At 30.1% G+C, this 22,298-nt stretch overlaps 1 protein-coding gene, 1 long non-coding RNA gene and 1 pseudogene across 2 annotated transcripts; all 3 read right to left on the reverse strand.

The window, feature by feature from the left end:
* Positions 1 to 544: 544 nt before the first annotated feature.
* Positions 545 to 2,980, reverse strand: LOC117912436 (annotated as a pseudogene).
* Positions 2,981 to 5,534: 2,554 nt separating this feature from the next.
* LOC117923343 lies at positions 5,535 to 6,753 on the reverse strand. The gene is made up of 3 exons (XR_004652607.1): positions 6,505 to 6,753; positions 6,191 to 6,413; positions 5,535 to 6,086 (listed from the first exon to the last, which is right to left on the reverse strand). It is a non-coding gene; the product is annotated as an uncharacterized LOC117923343 (long non-coding RNA).
* Positions 6,754 to 17,163: 10,410 nt separating this feature from the next.
* Positions 17,164 to 19,269, reverse strand: LOC117924813 (cytochrome P450 71B34-like). The gene is made up of 2 exons (XM_034843525.1): positions 18,346 to 19,269; positions 17,164 to 17,884 (listed from the first exon to the last, which is right to left on the reverse strand). Exons 1-2 carry the CDS (start codon positions 19,249 to 19,251, stop codon positions 17,273 to 17,275), a joined length of 1,518 nt encoding a protein of 505 aa, XP_034699416.1. The 5' UTR covers positions 19,252 to 19,269; the 3' UTR covers positions 17,164 to 17,272.
* Between the last annotated feature and the right edge of the window lie 3,029 nt (positions 19,270 to 22,298).

The raw sequence follows: 22,298 nt of genomic DNA on the forward strand, positions 1-22,298 counted from the left end.
TTTTTATGGAAATTGTGTTTAATTTTTTTTTATTATCTCTTCAAAAGACAATTTCTCATTTTTAGTAATTTGGAAAGAGATTTAAAAAAAAAAAAAAAAAAAACAAAGGTCATTAATCGTCTTTTGAAGAGACAATTTAAAAAAAAATATAGCTCCCTCATACCTGACAAAATCTATCATAAATTTGAAATTATTTTTTTCACTACGATAATTTAAGAATTATTTTTTAAAATTACCGTAATTTTATCAAAAATCCCTCTACATGTCATTTTAAGTTGACCGGTCGGTTTAAGTCATGGCTCCTATTTTCTTGCCTTCTGCCATTCTAAGTTGACCGGTCGGTTTAAGTCGTGGCTCCTATTTTCTTGCCTCTCCTATTGCAGCATTGCACCACGTGACATCTCCTTTTCTTTCTACCGGGTCCTTTTCCTATCTGCAACGATTTTCATCAATTTCAATTTGGCCACAGATAGTGCAAACATTTTAATATTTTTATTCTTTTTATATGGGAGAGAAAAGGGGAGAAATAAATTAAATAAGTATGTAAAAATAAATAAATTTAAACTTCTTTTTATTTTTCTACTTTTCTTTTCTTGTTAACAGTGATGGAGAATTGGCACAAGGTTAAGAGCAAACTTCTTACGGACAGTAGGACCTGCTGCTTCTTCCATGCTAATATCTGTCTCCTTCATCCCATTCGGCAAGTTCCAATTGAAACGATATAAAAGATTAGCAAGTGCGAGCTCCACTGTTGCAATCGCCATATACATACCCGGGCAAATTCTTCTTCCCGCTCCGAAAGGCAGTAGCTCAAAATGTTGTCCTCTAAAATCTACAGAGTTGTCCATAAACCTCTCGGGCAAAAACTCCTCTGGGTTCTTCCAGAGGTTGGGGTCTCGCCCAATTGCCCAAACGTTTACGTGGACTTGGGTTTTCGGGTAAATGTGGTACCCGTTTATCTCAAAATGTGACATGGTTTCTCTTGGAAGTAGAAGTGGGACGGGAGGATGCAGTCTCAAAGTTTCTTTGACCACCATCTTGAGGTAGTGAAGCTGATCAACTTCACTCTCCGTGACTTTTCCTTTATTTCCAATGGAGCTTCTAACTTCAGCCTGGGCTTTTTTCATTATTCTTGGGTTCCTAGCAAGCTCGGTCATTGCCCAAGCTACGGTGATTGCACCAGTGTCCACTCCAGCCAAGAATAAATCCTGAGGCACATGTTAAAAGTAAGCAAAAGAACGCTTTAGTTCCAAGTATACCAAGCTAAGCATTATGCCATTCTTGGCTCAAAGAACTCAAGACGCAAAGTCAAATTAAATGATAATCGATTGCCCCTTTTGTAGATAGCTCCAAGGCACTCTACGTAATTTTGCGCCTTCCTCCTCCTCCGTCTCTCTCTTTCAATGCTTTCGTAATCAAACCAAGTCTTTAAATAGAAAAAAATATTGGTTCATAAATTACCGGTCAAACCAGTAGGTAAACCACGATGTAACGGGTAACATTATAAACATATTATTACATATTATTAAAATTAAAAATAATTATAAAAAATTATATATATATATATATATATATATATATATATATATATATATATATATATATTTAAATGTGAATATATTAAAAATGAAAGAAAAATTATTTATTTAATATTATAATTTTAGAAAATATTATATGTTTTATTTAATATTATAAATTTTTTTAGTAAAGAATATATATTTTTTTTTGCCACATGAAGGAACAAGTCGGATGTAGTGGAGTGGTCTCTTAACTCATTTAACGAGTTTAAGGTCCCAGCCCTTTTAATGATATAAATTAAGGATGGGGAACTGGGCTTTAATGATAAAAAGGGAGGGAAGGGATGGAAGGGAGGGAGGTAAAAAGGGGTTGCATTGAGCTATTATTAAGCTTCCAAAATGGGGAGATCAGGTGACCTGATCTATTATTCATCCTTTAAACAGCTAAAAGTTGAAACAACTATAATACACACTTCAGAAACTCAAAAAAGAAAAAAGGAGTAGGTTGGTGACTTACCATAAGGATTGCTTTCGCGTTATCTTTAGTAAACTGTAGGGCACTGGATTCAGATTGTTCCCTCTCTATTCTCAGCAGCACGTCGATGATATCTTCATGCTCCTCTTTCACCCTTCCTGGGTTGAGATGGTCTTCGATCACCTGTTGGTAGAAGCCGTCCATTTCATGGAAACTCCTCTCAAGCCGACCATGCAGACCAGTGAGTCTATCCACAATCCGACCCACGTACGGAAAGAAATCGGCTGCAGTGAACCCGCCCAACAAAGCCATGGCTTCATGAACCACTTCTTGAAATCTTCCGTCACCAAACTCACTCGCTTGAAAACTCTTTCCGAATGCAATCCTACAAATTATATTTGCTGTGAGAGACATTAGCCTCTCGGTAAGATCAATAGGACTTCCAGAAGAGACGATTGCACAATTGAATCAATCAGCAAAGCGACCTCCTCTTCTCTAATGAACTGAAACGACTGCACCCTTTTTGTGCTAAACACCTCGAGAACACAGATCTTGCGTACCTCCCTCCAGTAGTCACCGTATGGCGCAAAAGATATGTCTCGGTGATTGTATGAGAATTTTCCAAGTCCAACTAAGGGAGGTCGACTGCAACAATCAATATCATGAGTTTTCAAGAATTCCCTTGCAGCTTCCGCAGAGGAGACTACGACGGTAGGGACACCGAGCTGAAGGAGCATGATGGAGCCATATTTCTTAGATAGTTGCCAGAAAGAGTAGTGAGGCAACGCACCAAGTTGGTGCAAATTACCTATAATGGGAAGCTTAGTAGGGCCAGGAGGCAGCGGCTTCTTTTGCCCCTTCAACTCTATTTTCCGTTTTATGAGAAACATTAGAGGGAGAAGTAGCAGAAGCAGATGAAGCCAGATTGATGGGGAATAGAGCGCCATTGGAGCTTGCTCGCTCTATGAATCTTGGGTGGGATGTACTTAGGATACACATATATCATCCGCTTCAACCCCAATTCCAACTTCTACCACTATTTTGTCCTAGCAGGCCCTCCAATTATCTTTTCCCCTTTTTTATTCTATGGCATTACATGTCACGTTTCGCAACGACAAGCACAGATTTGTCTTTTCTTTCTTTCTTTCTTTACCACAAATTTTGTGAAGTGATACAAAGCAAGAAAAAATATATTTTCTTTATAAAAGAATTTTTTTTTTTTTGTTTTGTCTACAAATGTCCCCATTCCAAGTCGTAACATGCATATACATTCTCATGTATACGAGGGCATATACATACATTTCCATGTGTATGGAGCGGATCTTGAAGCTAACTTTCATTTTTTATTTTTTTTAAAACAAATATTTTAATAAGAAGTTTCCAATTTTAAAATATCTTTCCCATTTTTTTTCAAACCCTATTTTGTTTTTTTCCTTTTTTTCTCACTTGATATACCTTGTATTAACCCAAAGTTTCATTGGAACATTCTCTCAAATATATAGATAATTTTTGTCCATCTCGAAATCCATTGATTCCAAAGTAAATTATAAATTATTTTTATATATTTAATAACATAATATAATTTTTTTTATTAATTTATAAAACTTAAATATTTTAATCATGAATATTAATAAATATTAGAGAATTTTTAATTTTTTAAATAAAAATTTTTGAAATGTGATATAATTTTTATTTCAAACATTAAAAATAATATATGTTTTTTATATATATATCATTCAATATATTTCAAGATATCAATATGATATCCTTAGATATACATATTTTATCCTTATCTATTCAATTTTGTCAACCAAATATAACCTAAATTAATGAGAAGTAATTTATTGAAAATCTATAACAAGCACAACTTAACATCCATGAAGATCTACAGGACTTCTTGGGTGAAACTTATAAATCCAGAGTTGAGATGTCAATTCCAATGGCTAGAGCATTGTTCAATTTTATATGACCAAATGATAAATAAATTAAGGCAAAAAATGCAAATGACAAAACAAGGTTTAGAACTAATGATCATATTTCAAGTGTGATTAGGCAAGACGATTTCCAAAATGGCAATCACAAAGACAAATCAAGCCAAGGAGAAATCATGAAGAAGAAGACCACCTCAAAGAGAAGAGTTTTTCAAGACCAAAGCTTCATAAGATCTCTTTGTAAGATTGTTGGTGCACTAGGACTTTCATACATTTCATTCTTTATTTATGCACCAAAATCATCCAAGAGTAATATTGTTTTAAATATCTTAAGAATTGGATGATTTCATGTTTTCAACTAAAACCTTGCGTTAAATGATTTTCAAACTTGTGTTAAAAGGTTTTAAGTTGAAAAAGGTTGGGTGTTAAGCCAAAAAAATGGCTCAACAGGTTCAACCGGTCGACCGGTTGTACTCGTCCGGTCGAGGACCGGTTGAGGGAGGCCAAAAAGTTTCTCTCTCTCCCAGTGGCCTTCTCTTCCTGGTCAAGGTTGAACCTCAACCGGTTGAGGTCCAGTTGAAGTCCGATCACTACAAGAAATAGGATTTTTGGTGACGGTTCCCAACCGTCACCAAATCTTATATATCCGTGACCAAAACATATGGTCACGATTTTATGAAACCGTGACCGAGCGTCACAATACCAGGCGTAGCTAAAAGTATTGGTCACGGTTTTCTAAGTGATCGTGACCATAAGGATTTCTTTTTTGTGACGGCCAGCCAAAACCTGTGACCAAAAGTTAAGAATACTTTGCTATTTATTAAGTTGATTTAGTCACGGTCAGGTAATAAACCGTGACTAAATGTATGTCTATAGTCACGGTTAATAAAAATGACCGTGACTAAATGTAATCTTATGGTCACGGTCAATGCCTTAACCGTGACTAAATGTAATCTTATGGTCACGGTCAAATGCCCTAACCGTGACTGAATGTAATCTTATGGTCACGGTCAATGCCCTAACCGTGACTGAATGTAATCTTATGGTCACGGTCAATGCTCCTAACCGTGACTAAATGTAATCTTATGGTCACGGTCAATGCCCCTAACCGTGACTAAATATAAGTATATGGTCACGATAATTAAGTGATCGTGACTAATTATTAGGTCTATTAATCAATGGATGGCCGCCCTACCCCAAATTTTGGTGACGGTTCATTATTGATCGTGACTAAAAGTACACTTATAGTCACAATTTTTTAGTGGTCATGACTAAAATTTGTTATATTTGGAAATTATTTTTTATAAATTCAAATTTCCCAAACCTGTTACAAACCCAAACAAACCCATTTTAGACCTGTATATGCAATTAAGCAATTAAAACAATTTCAATATATTACAATCAATTATCCCAAGCTAGTTAAAAACTTATATATCAATACAAGTCATTAAATAAAAAAAATAATATAACAAAAAAAAAAAAAAACAAACCAAACAAACAAATAACAAAGAGATTCAAATTTAGTTTCACATTCTAACATAATATAACAAATCAACCAAACATTACACAATAGTCATAGAAAGCAAAAAAAAAAAATAGGAGAATCTATCATATAAATAAGTAGCATAATTTTCAAAAAAGTTAAGAGAATCTATCATATAAAGATGTAGCAAAATCTTCAAATTTCTACTGCTTTTGCTAAAATTGTTGCATCATTTGTTCTTGAATTTGTGCTTGCATTTTTCTTTGCATTTCCATCATTTTTTCTTCAAACTCTTCTTTCACTTCTTCTCGTGTCTTCCTTTGAACTTCTATCAACCTTTCTTCAAATGTTTCTTTCACATGTGAGAGTTCCTCTTTCATATTTGAGAGTTCTTCAGTTGCAGTTGTAAACTTTTGTTCTGCAGCTATTAGCATCTCTTGGGCGTTTTCAATTTGTGTTGAAAGAATAACTCCTAATCGCCTTCTACTAGTAGAACCAAAGATTGAGGTAGGAGTAGGACCAAATCCATACCCTTGAACACAACCATGCCTCTCTGGACCCATGACTTAAGTATATATCTCATCTACATATGTAAATGCTACAGATGTAGATGCTCTAGATGATGCAGAAGTAGTAGAAGATGTCCCCTTAGGTTGGGATAGTAATTGCTGAAATTGATCCTGGAATTATAAAAAAAAAAATTAAAAATTGTTAGACTTTTAAAATAATTTAGTATGTGGTTATGATTGAAATACAAGTATATAAAATTTATTTACTTCATTACCATAATCTCCTTAGAATGATCATCAACAGGCGTCCCATCTTTTCTTGTGTGTGTCAAGGCAAACATCATCTGATAAGTGTGGAGGTCGATGACACAATCTCTCCTCATTTGTATTATAAAGGTTATAATACTTGGCCTTCATTTTATTTCTATAGCTTCTAAACAAATTTCCACAACATTGAAGAATGTAGCTCTTACATGTTTATTCTAGTTCATATTTTTCCTGTATTGCATTAAAATCTCATGTATAAATAAGAGGTATCATTTTTAAACAATAACATTACAATTTAGATTGAATAGTAACTAGCATATACCAATACTAAGGCCCAAATCTTTTCCTTCACATCTTCACTAACATGATTCCAATCTTGAACTTAGATAGGTACATTGTATTGAGATCGCACCAATGTTCCCATATAGCTTGACAATCTTTCCCCTTTTCCATCATAAACAACTTGCCCTCTGGTATTGAATCGTGTAGTTTTTTTTTCCCCGGGTTTCATACTAAGTAAATCTAAGTTACGTGTTAGGCCACGTGTCCTCTTTTTGTTAGAGGATGAACCTATTAAGAGTAATAATAAAAAGAAACATAATGCATTTAAATAATATATGATAAAGATATTAGTTTTTTATTTAAATAATATAAGATGGTAATGAGATAAAAATGAATGTTTTTATGGTTATAGGAATAAAGAAAAATAAAACAAAAAAGATTTCAATTACTTAATCAATAGTAATCCTAATTTAATTTCAATTAATATTAATCTTATTTATATCTTTCCTTTCTTGAATATACCATAAAAAGATTTAAGTAGTAAATAAATACATGGGTAGAAAGTCTTACTTTGGGATACATCCAGTCATGAGGTGCACCCATATATTAATTTTATATTTAAATATTATAGAATATAATTTTATATTTAATTAATTTTGCATTTAAATAATATATGATAAAGATATTAGTTTTTTATTTAAATAATATAAGATGGTAATGAGATAAAAATGAATGTTTTTATGGTTATAGGAATAAAGAAAAATAAAACAAAAAAGATTTCAATTACTTAATCAATAGTAATCCTAATTTAATTTCAATTAATATTAATCTTATTTATATCTTTCCTTTCTTGAATATACCATAAAAAGATTTAAGTAGTAAATAAATACATGGGTAGAAAGTCTTACTTTGGGATACATCCAGTCATGAGGTGCACCCATATATTAATTTTATATTTAAATATTATAGAATATAATTTTATATTTAATTAATTTTGCATTTAAATAATATATGATAAAGATATTAGTTTTTTATTTAAATAATATAAGATGGTAATGAGATAAAAATGAATGTTTTTATGGTTATAGGAATAAAGAAAAATAAAACAAAAAAAATTTCAATTACTTAATCAATAGTAATCCTAATTTAATTTCAATTAATATTAATCTTATTTATATCTTTCCTTTCTTGAATATACCATAAAAAGATTTAAGTAGTAAATAAATACATGGGTAGAAAGTCTTACTTTGGGATACATCCAGTCATGAGGTGCACCCATATATTAATTTTATATTTAAATATTATAGAATATAATTTTATATTTAATTAATTTTGCATTTAAATAATATATGATAAAGATATTAGTTTTTTATTTAAATAATATAAGATGGTAATGAGATAAAAATGAATGTTTTTATGGTTATAGGAATAAAGAAAAATAAAACAAAAAAGATTTCAATTACTTAATCAATAGTAATCCTAATTTAATTTCAATTAATATTAATCTTATTTATATCTTTCCTTTCTTGAATATACCATAAAAAGATTTAAGTAGTAAATAAATACATGGGTAGAAAGTCTTACTTTGGGATACATCCAGTCATGAGGTGTACCCATATATTAATTTTATATTTAAATATTATAGAATATAATTTTATATTTAATTAATTTTGCATTTAAATAATATATGATAAAGATATTAGTTTTATATTTAAATAATGTAAGATGGTAATAAGATAAAAATGAATGTTTTATGGTTATAGGAATAAAGAAAAATAAAATAAAAAAGATTTCAATTACTAAATCAATAGTAATCCTAATTTAATTCCAATTAATATTAATATTATTTATATCTTTCCTTTCTTGAATATATCATAAAAAGATTTAAGTAGTAATCTGGGATAGATATTAATTTTATATTTAAGAAATATAGGATATAGTGTAGAGAATAGAGATACACAAACATATTTTATATTTAAGTAGTAATCTTCATGAGCTTTACACAAACAAAAAACTTAGATGTTTACATCATTTGGAAGCCCCACTCCACCTCTCTCTCAGCCCTCAGCCCACACAAACCTTTCTTATAATTATTGTTCATAGTCATAGCTACCAAGAATTCCAAGTTAAGAAGAAAAAAAAAATCATAAATACAGCAAAAAGAACTTCCACTACATGCTGCAGCAGGGGTACCAAATTAGGGAAATTAAGAAGTAAACCATGCCCAATCAATTGCTGGGAAATATTATTTGGATATCAAATTAGGGAAGCTATTAAGTGTGGTTTTTGTAGTGTTAAATCAGAGAGAAATTTAATTATATTATGAATTTCAAATTTAATTATTCTAAGAACAATGAATTACTTTAATAGAATTTAATGTATAAAAACATTTCAAACACTCACAATATATATCATTTTCAATTTTTCCAAAAGCAACAAAACCCTATAACAATGAAAATAAACCCAATAACAATGGAAATAACCTAATAACAATGGAATCTCAAACCTAATCACAAATATTTCCAAAATACCAACTAACAAAACCCAAAAAAAAAAAAAAAAAAAAATTCCCGAAACTCACCAAAACCTAGAGAGATGATTTTCACGGGAGTTTCTTGGAGGTGGCTTCGGCTTTACTGACCATAGCTTCCATGGGGCTTCTTCGGCATGACTTCCATAAGCTTTTTCCGGCAATAGCTTCCTCCAAGCAATGGGGGCTATGGGTATGTTTTGTGGGTTTTATGGCCGTGGGTTTTGGAGAGGAAGAGAAAATGGGTTGGCATGAGAGAGAAAGAAAGGCTTTATATTCAATTAGGAAAGTGATGTGGCCGTGGGTTATACCCACATGGTTAAAAGAAAGACATTTTTCAATTAGAAAAAAATGTCTCATGGCTTTTTTTTATTGTTATTGTTATACCCAAAAAAAATTAATTTTATTTTATTGTTATACCCTAAATTTTTTTGTTGTTATTGTTATTGTTCTTTGTTCAAAACTATTAATTTTGAAAGTTTTTCAAGTTTTTAAATTCCACAATTATTTTAAAATTTTAAATTTACAATTATTTTTAAAATTTTAAATTTAAAATTAATTTTGAAAGTTTAATGTTTTACTCAAAGTGTTATTTAAAAATTTTTATTAAGTTTTATCAAGTTTTTTAAGTTTTAAAATTATCAAGTTTAAAATTTAAAAATTTTATATAAATAAAAAGAATAATTAAAAATAAAATATAACATACAAAAGTTATTTTTTAAAACATATTTAAAAACATAAAAAATATATATTAAGAATATTTTAGGTTTCTAAATCAACTTTTATTTTAAAATACATCGACAAACAAATTTTTAAAAATGTTTTAAAAAACTGTTTTTTTTTATAACTGTTTATGAAAATGTCAAAATACTTCACAAATAAACCAATTCGAGTCCCCTCAGGGCCATTGGAGGTTTACCCGGTCGTTAACTTCAGGGTATCGTGGGATTAGTCGAGATGTGCTTAAGCTGGTCCGGACATCCACGGTTATAAAAATAAATAAATAAATAAATAAATAAAAATAAAAATAAAAAAATAAAAAATACTTCACAAATAAAACTATAATTTATTGGTATTTTTGTGGGCCTTAGGTGCTAGGAAATGTTACATGTGCATCCTACTCCTACTTTGTCTTCATTATTTTCAGTCACATGTCCCTTTATATCTTATACCAATCTATTATTATTTTATCATATGGTATCATTTTTCATATTTGATGATATTAATTTCTACCTTATCCCATATGCTTGTAGCTTAATTTCATCATACATTTGGACAACAAAATTTTAGACTTTCATTTGGTACTAAATATAATAAACATAAACAGAGAATGGTGCATTTAAGAATATTTTTCCATGAATAATAACTTTATAAATTTGTTAATTTTACAAATTTAAGAATTATAAAAGTTTAGAACTTTTATTTTTAATCATAAACAGAGAATGTTATTTTTGTAATTATAAATTGTTTCTGTACTGCAAAAATCATAAAGATTAAATAATATTTTATGATTGAAAATTAAATAAAACTATAAACAATTTTACTAGTAATTGTTCATAGTAAAATTTAGTTATCATGACTATTGATACTTCAAATATAATAAGAATTATTTATCATATATAAAATCAAAATTATTTTTTAATTTGCTCACTCACTTGCATTTAAACTTTGTATCAAATAATATCAAATTGAACCATCATATTTTTAAACTAATATATTAAACTTTATTTTGCTTCTTATTAAAACATTAATCATAACAAGGAAATTAAATAATTTTAACTAAAGAAAAATAGGTAACACACTAATTTGTTTCTTAACTTAAAAAAAATAGTAATATAATTTTAAACTTTTTATAATTAATAAGAACTATTATTATTACTATTAATAATAATTTCTATTTATGATATATATATATATATATATATATATATATATATATATATATATATATATATATATATAAGATTTTCTAAAAAATTATAATAGGTAACCCAAAAATTGTTTAAAATAAATAATAGACTTTGGTCACGATTGTGTGAACCCCATGACCATAGGTTCAAAATATTAAAAAAAAAAACCTCTATGCATTGGTCACGGTCAAACGAAATTCGTGACAATAGGTTCTCATACAGTCACGGTCAATCAATGGTGTGACTAAAAGTCACAAAATATCTATTTAGTGACGGTTTCACAAAAATCTGTGACTAAAACATCTTTTCATTACACTTTTTGTCACGGATGATAAAATAACCGTGACTAAAGTTATAGGTGCCAAAATTTCCCTCCATAATTTTACAAATAGTCACGGTTTTAAATAAATCCGTGACTAAAATACCTCTTATCAATCCTTTTGGTGACGGTTGATAAAATCACCGTGACTAAACATGTTTTTTTTTTTTTTTTCCAAATTTGATTAACACATATAGTCACAGCCTTACCCTGGCCGTGACAAAATAATATCTTTGGTCACAATATTTGTGGCCGTGACTAAAGATTCGTCATTAAAAATCTATTTTTTTGTAGTGGATTGAGGTCCGATTGAGGCCCAACGATCACTTGCCAAGCAGTAAATGATAACGGGTAGTCAATCGGTCAACCCCTAACTCGACCGGTCGAACCCCCAACGGCTAGTTTGGCTTTTTCTTCTATAAAAAGGCTCCAATCTTCATTGTTTCATGAGCTTAACCTTCCCAAATCTTTCTTGATTATATTTGAGCCTTGGAAGAGTATTTTTTAGTGCACCATTGTTTCAAAACTTGCATATCTTTAGTGCACCATTTAATCCTAGTTTTTCTTGTATCATTTGAGTTTAAAGTTCTTGTGCTAGGATTTTTGAGAGATCATTCATTTGTAAATCTTTGAGAGGAAGTTTCTTAAGTGTGAGGTATCACTTGAGGGGTTGTTCAAGAGTGGGATATCTCTTGAGAAATGTAAAGGGTGCTTGAAACCAAAAGTTCAAGAGGGTGAATTGGAACCATAATCCAATTGTATTGCTTGAAGGCTTGGTTTGGAAGCCTTGGATTAGTGGAACCTCAAACTCGGGATTGAAGCTAGAGGAGAGTGGATGTAGGCCGGGTTGCACCAAACCATTATAAACTCTTGTGTTTGCATTCTCTCTTCCTTACTCTTTAATTTATATACAATTGTCTATATATTGATTATTATATACTTGCATATAATTGTCTCTTACATTCACTTGTTTAAATTTGCGAAAAGATACCACCACCCTATTCACCCCCCCTCTAGGGTGATTACTATAGGTTGGATTAGCCTAATATTTATAACATAAACTATAATTTTTATAATCATAATTAATGACTATGGTTTAACCTTAAACTTAAAACCAAGGTCAGTGATTATAGTTTTAACATAAAAAAAAAAATTAAATAATAAAATATATGTTAATGAAGGACTAGTTTGATGAATATTTTTAAAAGTAATCTAAATTTGGAATTTCTTTTTCTTGAAAAAAATTAATTTTGTGGCAAATTCTGAATTTTAAAGAGTAAAAAATTTTAAATTAGTTTAAAAAATTATTTTTAAAAACTTGTAACAGATCCAAAACTGCCTTGACACCGACGTTATACAAATGTAAGCATTAAGCCCACAAATTAATAAAATTTGATATTTTTATTTTTAGGGTTATGTTTGGTTCCCGGAAAATACTAAGGAAAGAAAAAAAATGCAAAGGAAAATGATTTTTTCATATTTGATTGTCCTATAAAAAATATCAAAGAAAATAAAATATAATTTAAACTAATTAAAAACTTATGTATTTTTAAATTATTTAATTTTTATATTGATGAGTTAAAATAAATAAAATGAGTTTGAAGTAACAAAAAAAATAATTTATCAATTTTTAATCTTTTTTTTATTTTCCTCTACTTTTTCTTTCCTTCTACTTTTCTTTTATATTTTTTTTCTTTGCATTTTCTTTCAAATTTTTATGGAAACCAAACACAGCCCCGAGTGGGATCAAAATCCGTAACACAAAAGACATTTTCTCATGTGGGTCAGGCTTGGGCCTAGAGACAGGCCGAAGTAGCATCTTGTAAAATCCATGAGGTAAAACATACGATTAAAAATCAATCAAAACGGGCCAAGGGGCCCATAACAGAGCCCATTAGATAGGTGGCACAACATCGATGCGCTGTGTAAACCTATGGATGACAAGATCACAAAGTTGCCCCTTATGGAGCATCTAATCCTGGGTGTCGTATATTCCATTTTGAAAATATAAAAAAAGTTGACTCAACCACGGTTTGCCTGCATCTAACCATGGTCATCAACGTGTCCGATCTCTTTGAAAGAACTAGGGTTAGGGTTAGGGTTAGGGTTCAATCCGATTGCGACCAATGGAGATGGAATGTGTGACTGAGTTTCCTCATACTCACATGGATCGGCGTCCTCGGAAGAGGCCTAGGTTTGCTTGGGATGCACCTCAACTTCACCCTAAGGTAAAACTCGAAACCTCTTTGGCTGCTTTTGGTTGCCCAGAATTGGAGTTCCCATATTTGGATTCGGATTTTGTGCAACCAAACGCAGCTTTGTATTATGATTGTCCTTTTTTTAAAATTAGAAATGTTCCAAATACATTTTTTAAATTAGAAAACAATTTATCCAGTATATATATACACATTCATAGAATCTTTTTGAAATTTAAAAAATACTTAATAAATCAACTTAATAACTTAAGAAATTAATATAATGTAATGATTAAATTTAGATTATTAAGTATATTTAGTATTAAAATTTAAAATTAAAATTAAAATTAATTTTGACAAGAAAACTTAATGACTTAATATAACTTAATAATTTAAACATAAAATTACTTTAAATCATTATTAAATATTATGTTTTATGAAATTCTAATTGACTTATTTTTCTTGGCATATAAGTGTAAACATAATTTTCTTGATTTCAAAAGAAAACCCCACATAGCCTTCATGCTGGTAGTGGGAGCAAAGACAACATAAGAATTTTTGGACGGTTTGACGATATTATGTTATATTTGTTTTTAAAAATTATGTTTAAGTTAAAGAATGAAAAGTAAACTTTTAATGTTTTCTAAAAGCAAAAATGTTTTACAATTAATTTTGAAGTGCATTATATATATATAAAAGGGAAAAAAAACAGGTTTGAATAAATTGTTCTTAAAAATAAATTTTTATTTTGATTTTAAAAATGTTGTAAATCAATTTATATGATTTAAACTATATTTAATTTAAGCCTTATTATAAATAAAATTTAATTTGTTATTATAAATAAATTTAAAAATATATAGTTTTTAGTAAAAAATGAATATGAATATTATAGTGAAATCATAAATTGTTTTTTTATATATATATAATCGCTATAACAAATATGATGTTTTAAAAATATATAGCTTTTAGTAAAAGATGAATACTAATATCATAATGAAATCATAAATTGTATTTTTTTTCATAAAAAATGATATTATATATTTTTGTAGTTAATTATAAAGATATGGATATTAATATATTTATATAATACAATTATTTTTTTTAAAGTTTAATTTCTTTTAATTTGAAAAAAAATCATAACATAGATAAATTTAGTAACATATTTTGAAGAATTAATTTTTAAATTTTCAAATTATTTTTTCAAATTAGAATATTTATTATTAAGTCTCACTTGATTTGGTTTCACTTAATTCAAAATTGAGTTGTTGAGTAAGAAAATTTAAAATAAACAATAAAATTATGATGTATTATATATCATATTTGGTCTATTATTTTTTATAGTGATTAAATATATTTTTAAGTTTCAAATCATTTTTAAGAATGATTAAATGTCATAATAAAGTTAATATATTAAGTCTTGTTTGATCTGAAATTTATTTGTCAGTAATAAAATTTATAAAAATATAATTATGTGTAAAGAAACAATAATAAAATTATTCTAGACCAATTCTTGTAAATGGATTTTTATTATAAAGTGTATTATATTTTTAGTTGTAAATCATTTTTCTCAATTCATAAACTTGTTAATAAATCCAATGCATTCAAATCTACTTGTTTAATAAAAAAATTTATGAAAGTATAGTTTAAAAGTGCAAAATAGAGTCATTTTTTTATCCATAAATTTATAGTATTAATTGGTTGATTATTTGAGTTTTAAATTATTTTTAAAAATTACTAAATTCTTTAATAAATCTAACGCATTGAATTTTATTTGATTTTGAGTTTATTTACCTAATGAAAAAATTCACAACATATACTTATATGTAAGGAAGAAACTAACAAAGTCATTTACAATGAATTTTGATCTATCAATTTCTAATGGTACTTGAATTAGTTTTAAGTTTCATAACTTTCTAGTAGTAACTAGATTAGTTCTTGAGTTCCAAATTATCTTCAAGTTTCAAATTATTAGTTCTAGCTTAGTTTTTGAGTTTCAAATTATTTTTAAATAAAATTATTTCTAAAATGATTAAATTGTATGCATCAAATATCATTTTATTTGAGGTCTCATTGTCTAATAATTTTTTTTTAAAGAAGTTGAAAGAAATTGGAAAAAATAATTATAATTAAAAAATATATCATATTTGAAGATTATGTATATATATATATATATATATATATATATATATATATAGTGATTGGTGAAGAGAAAATAAAATGAGAAAAAGATATCGTGTTATTTTTTTAAGTTCTCCAAATTTTCCATTTATTTTTAAAAAAACTATTAAAATAATTTTTATTTGTTTTTACAAACTATTCTTCATTCCACTTTAATTTTTAAAAATTGTTCCAAGTAACAACCAACGAAAATGTTATTAATTTAAAACAGCAATTTTTTACCTTTAAAAATAAAAAATTATTTTAAAATCATAATGAAAACACATTAATGAGTCATAAAAGACAGTGTTGATAAGAATTGCAATCCTTTATTTTTTATTTTTTTATTTTTTCTTTTTGGGCATCAATTTCACAAGACATCTCGTCTTTATTTCCCTATGTTGACTAAGAAACAAAAAAATCACTTCACCTACGAGTAAAGTCCTCCTCAAGAGATGACCTTCAGAACCAACCTTTCCCACTTAATGTTGAAAAGAAATCTTCAACAACTTTTGATAAGTTGTAGAAGGTTGTCCTGATGAATCTGGCATTATGTACAAAAGGATCTAAAAGAATGACAAAGAAAGATTGAACATAATTGAAAAAAAGAGGAAGAATGCCCGTAAAAAAACTAGTAAGTACCAAAGCGAAATGGGGTCCTCCTCATCGATTCTATCACTCGCCACATCAACCAATCCGCAAAAATCCCTCTTTGCATATAGAAAGTGATGGAGTAAAGCCAAGTTATTCATGAAGAATTTTAACTTCTTCAGTAACATCTTGATAAAAATGGTAATTATAATTGTATCATCTACATGGTGGTTAATATTTATTTTAATATCTCACTTTATCATAAATTACAGAGGTTTTCACTTTCTTTTTATTTTACACCCCTTATTATTTTATTTTTAAATAAAAAAAAGACATGAGAAACTACACCTTTTAATTAGAAATGAAATTGAAGATGAAAAATTATTTTTACATATTTTTTCAAACTAATTTTATTTATTTTTTTCACCTTTGTAAAGATTAAAAATATGTAAAATTTTTAAGTAATTTTATCTATATTTATTTTTTTGTATTTTTTTTAGAGTGAATCAAATATGAAAGGTAAATGATTTTTTTCTTAACACTATCTTAAACTAAGCGTTGCTATGCATGGAAAATTATTAAAATGATGATAATGGCTTATAAGAAGAAAGGCAACAAAATTTTTCCCTTTTTCTTTTTCTAATTTTCCTCAATTTTTATTCTCATTTCTTTGGCGCAAGCTGTTTACAATCCAAACGAAATTGAAGCTTCCATGGAAAAGGAAAAAAATAAAATAAAATAAGAAGCACTATCAAATTTCAAATAAATTTCCTTTTTTTTTTTTTTACATTTTTTATGGAAGAAACGATAAAAATGTTGGGAAAAAAATATTCAAAAGTAATTTATTTTTAATTTCAAAAACCTAATTTATTTTACCTTTTCTTCCTTTTTTTTTTTTCCCTCGGATTTTTCTTTAAAACATTTACGAGAACAAAGCATAATCAACCAAACATAGCCTACACGTTTCCTATGTCATTTTCCCAGGAAAAAGGACAGGTGTTTAATCTCCCTACTCCACTTATTTTCATTAATTTATCAGCAACTTAAAGTTTTCGTGGGACAAATACAGAGAATATCAAGAACGATTCCTCTTATCACCGGTATTGTTAACAGTGATGGAGAATTGGCACAAGGTTGAGAGCAAACTTCTTACGGACAGCAAGACCTGCTGCTTCTTCCATGCTAATATCTGCCTCCCTCATCCCATTCGGCAACTTCCAATTGAAACGATACAAAAGATTAGCAAGTGCGAGCTCCACTGTTGCAATCGCCATATACATACCCGGGCAAATTCTTCTACCCGCTCCGAAAGGCAGTAGCTCAAAATGTTGTCCTCTAAAATCTACAGAGTTGTCCATAAACCTCTCGGGCAGAAACTCCTCTGGGTTCTTCCAGAGGTTGGGGTCTCGCCCAATTGCCCAAACGTTTACTTGGACTTGGGTTTTCGGGTAAATGTGGTACCCGTTTATCTCAAAATGTGACATGGTTTCTCTTGGAACTAGAAGTGGGGCGGGAGGATGCAGTCTCAAAGTTTCTTTGACCACCATCTTGAGGTAGTGAAGCTGATCGACATCACCCTCCGTGACTTTTCCTTTATTTCCAATGGAGTTTCTAACTTCAACCTGGGCTTTTTTCATTATTCTTGGGTTCCTAGCAAGCTCGGTCATTGCCCAAGTTAGGGTGATTGCACCAGTGTCCACTCCACCCAAGAATAAATCCTGAGGTACATGTTAAAAGTAGGCAAAAGAACACTTTAGTTCCAAGTATACCAAGCTAAGCATTATGCCATTCTTGGCTCAAAGAAACCAAGACGCAAAGTCAAATTAAATGATAATCGATTGGCCCTTTTGTAGATAGCTCCAAGGCACTCTACGTAACTGCTCCTGCCTCCCGTCTCTCTCCTCCACATTTCCATTTACATCATTAATAGAACTTATCAAGTATTTTATGACACGAGATCTGACCATAACTACATTAAAACTTAACGATGTACACTGTGTTGAGTTATCCAAGTGTGAGCTTAGGGTACTTACTAGTTTCCATGGGGACCTGATCTATCATTCATCCTTTAAATAGCTAAGAGTTGAAACAACAATAATACATATTCATGATACTTAACAAACTCAAAAAAGAAACGAAAAAAAATGAGACGGATCAAAGGAGTAGGTTGGTAGCTTACCATGATGATTGCTTTTGCACTATCTTTAGTAAACTGTACAGCACCGGATTCAGACCGTTCCCTCTCTATTTTCAGCAGCACGTCGATGATGTCTTCATGCTCCTCTTTCACCCTTCCTGGGTTGAGATGGTCCTCAATCACCCGTTCATAGAAACCGTCCATTTCAAGGAAACTCCTCTCAAGCCTTCCATGAAGACCAGTAAGTCTATCCACAATCCGACCCACGTACGGAAAGAAATCGGCTGCAGTGAACCCGCCCAACAAAGCCACGGCTTCATGAACCACTTCTTGAAATCTTCCGTCACCAAACTCACTCACTTGAAAACTCTTTCCGAATGCAATCCTGCAAATTATATTTGCAGTGAGAGACATTAACCTCTCGGTAAGATCAATAGGACTTCCAGAAGAAGATGATTGCGCAATTGAATCAATCAGCAAAGCGACCTCCTCTTCTCTGATGAACTGAAACGACTGCACCCTTTTTGTGCTAAACACCTCAAGAACACAGATCTTGCGTACCTCCCTCCAGTAATCGCCGTATGGCGCCAAAGCTATGTCTCGGTGATTGTATGAGAATTTTCCGAGTCCAACTAAGGGAGGTCGACTGCAACAATCAATATCATGAGTTTTCAAGAATTCCCTTGCAGCTTCCGCAGAGGAGACTACGACGGTAGGGACACCGAGCTGAAGGAGCATGATGGAGCCATATTTCTTAGATAGTTGCCAGAAAGAGTAGTGAGGCAACGCACCAAGTTGGTGCAAATTACCTATAATGGGAAGCTTAGTAGGGCTAGGCGGCAGCCGCTTCTTTTGCCCCTTCAACTCTATTCTCCGTTTTATGAGATACATAAGAGGGAGAAGCAGCAGAAGCAGATGAAGCCACATCGATGGGGAATAGAGTGCCATAGGAACTTGCTAGCTCTATTAATCTTAGGTGGGTTTTAGATACACTGCAAAAAGATACTTTTATAGTTGCGGTCCTATCCTGCAGCTAAAATTAACAAAAAATTGTGACCATATAAAATTTAGATAGGGATAAAATAGAGCAAAGCTTAGTCATAGACCATGGAGGGTGCAGACAAATCCTATGGCTGTAGCCACTTATAAAACTGCCAGTAGAAGAAGCTAAAAATTATTAATAGGCTATACAGGGTTGCAGTTTTCTCTTGGCTGCTACCATAAGGCTCATATGGATGCACTTTTCTTGGCCCCTACTATAGCTAATTTATGTGGACATGATTTATTCACTACTATAGATCTTTATTTTTATTTATTTATTTTTTTCAATGCCTTTTCCTATTTATCAATTAAAATATTTTCAAGAGGAAAACCAATATCCGAACACATTTACACACACACAATTAATTGCCAATACTTTCAACGTTAATTGAAAATAGAAAATGCAAAAGACTTTGATGAGCTGTTTTGCTGAACCACTGGCAAAAAGTAGTAAGCGAGCACTTGTGAGCATCAATTGCAAGGTAGGCACTTGCCATTTCTCACCAGCCTGAGATGCACTCACAAATGGTTTTTGGTGTGTGCAGGATGAGCCATCACTCTAATGCTAGAAGGCATTCTTGAGGTTTCTCACCACCATGCCCTTTCCTCTTTCAGTTCGGTGTCCCGCTGATCTGATCTTCAGACAACACCAAGGTTCAGTCTGCGAAGTAAGGGACTCATCAATGTTTCCTTCAAACAAGACAAAAAGAAACGGAAATGGATCATTCTGCCTTTTCATTTGTGTTTCTACGTATGACTCGTGGTGATGATCACCTGGTGGAATTTGATCATTCAGCGAATCTCATCGAAAACGGTTTCACAGTTCAGGGGATTATTGGTAACTTTGGAATTCAAGTCTATTATTTTAAGCCCTTCCAGTATTTATAGTCAAAGCAAAAGATGAAAGGAACAACATGATATCTTCAGCTTCAGCTTTTACTTTTGCTCTTGACAAGGCTGAAACTGATCCTGGAATCAAAACTCATATACACAAGTAGATATTTAACAGGAAAGGATCCAAATCCCTTCAATTGATTAATGTATAAATGAATCGTATTCATTGTTTGAAGTGACAACAAAATTCTGGAAGAAGAGAAAGTTTGACACTGGAGATCAACAAAATGACAAGACCATAAATAAATTTAACACCAAGTGCTACTGCTCCAAGATATCTATGATGCATCTCTGAAAAATTCAGATGATGATCAAGAAGGCAGGCTCCAAGAAAATTAAAATAAATGAATAAATGGTGATGATAATAAATAAATAAATAAATAGAAAATCTTCCATAAAATGTTATTGGCAAATATTTCACAAAGTGAAAAATTCTATGCAATTTGAACACATACTTGGTGATCATGTCCAAGGAAGCAATGAGAAACTATATGTAAACTACTAAACAAATAGAAACAGAACCTACTAAGTAGAAACAAGTGTTTTCCGCTAGGAAACACAGGCCAAAAGAAAAAAAGGGAAATGATTCAAAAATCAATTACGAAATAAGTGATGTAGAGGCAAAAGGGACCTAATGGGCCTCATATGCATATGCTTGGAAACAAAAAAATTATCTTTCTACATAGTCTAATGATAAACAACATATTCACCCACCTCTCATAGGAGGTGGGGCAGTTGTATATTGTCTCCACATACGCCAAAACCTGTTTCTTGATCACTAGAATAAATAGGAGGCAATTAATCAAGGCAGGTAATGCAAATCCAGACAATAGAGTAAGACTGGAAGATAGAGCATACATGTAATTGAGAAAAGTGTTGTAGTTCTTGTCCACCTGAATGCCAGCTATTCAAGTGCGGTAGATTTTGGCCTTCATCTCTAAATTATAAACAGAAATGAGATGGTGTTTGCTCTTCTTCTCCTACAATGGACCTAGTTGTTTAAGAGACATGGAGATAGCTAGATTAGGTATATACAGCTGTGTTTGGTTTTGTCTAAATGGAAGTAAGATAAGTCAATGAGATTTCTAGATAACAATTGTTTTTCTTGGTGTTTTGAATACATTTCCTATATCATATAAGCTGAGAAAAAATCTAGAAGAAGAAAGCCAACAAAATTATGTTGTACAAGTTGATGCTCCATTTGGATATTGCTTTAACGATAAGTTTTGTTCTAATTCTTTCCTAATGAGATGGGTAGGACTCCAGTTTGAACATTGGACCCGTCTCTACCAACCCAACATCAAGTCCATGGGCAACTCGGGTCTCTATGGGTTCTTATAGGTTTTCGCATCATATCAAGAAAGTAATTATTTTAAAATTTATATCATATAAATCATATTATAAAAAAAATGTTAAAACTCTGATAATTATTTTTAAAAACTGTTTTAGAAAACAGTTTTTAACAACTGTTCTTTGATGTTTTATAAAGTAAAAACTTGTTTAAATATCTAAAATATTTTAAACCTATTTTTAATATTTTTAAATATATTTTAAAAATAATTTTTATATTTAGTGTTTTATTTTTAATCATTCTACATATTTATATAATTATTTTTTAAAATTTTCCTCAAAAAAATTAAAAATAATTAAAAAATGTTATTTAAAAACACAATAAAAAATAAAATAAAATAAAAAACAATTTTTTAATTATCAAATGTGTTCTCAAGAACACAAAACTATTTTTGACAACATATACCCAAAAAACCCTAAATAACTCAAAATCATAAAATATATGTGTTAGTTTCTAATTTAACATAAATAATAATCCATAAATTCAAATTTCAAAGACCAAAGTTAATTTAACAATTAAACAAAAGTAATAAATCCATTAATCTAAAATAATTAATAAAAAGCAATAAGTCACATCCTATGATAACTAAAAAGTGATAAATATAATTTAATTTTAAATAATAATAAATAAATAAATAAATAAACAATAATCACCTTTAACATATGACGAGTATCTTTTATACTTCCTCACGTTAACTAGTTTTACTCTA

This window comes from Vitis riparia, chromosome 1 (genome assembly GCF_004353265.1).
Source record: "Vitis riparia cultivar Riparia Gloire de Montpellier isolate 1030 chromosome 1, EGFV_Vit.rip_1.0, whole genome shotgun sequence".
In the NCBI taxonomy this organism is placed as follows: domain Eukaryota; kingdom Viridiplantae; phylum Streptophyta; class Magnoliopsida; order Vitales; family Vitaceae; genus Vitis; species Vitis riparia.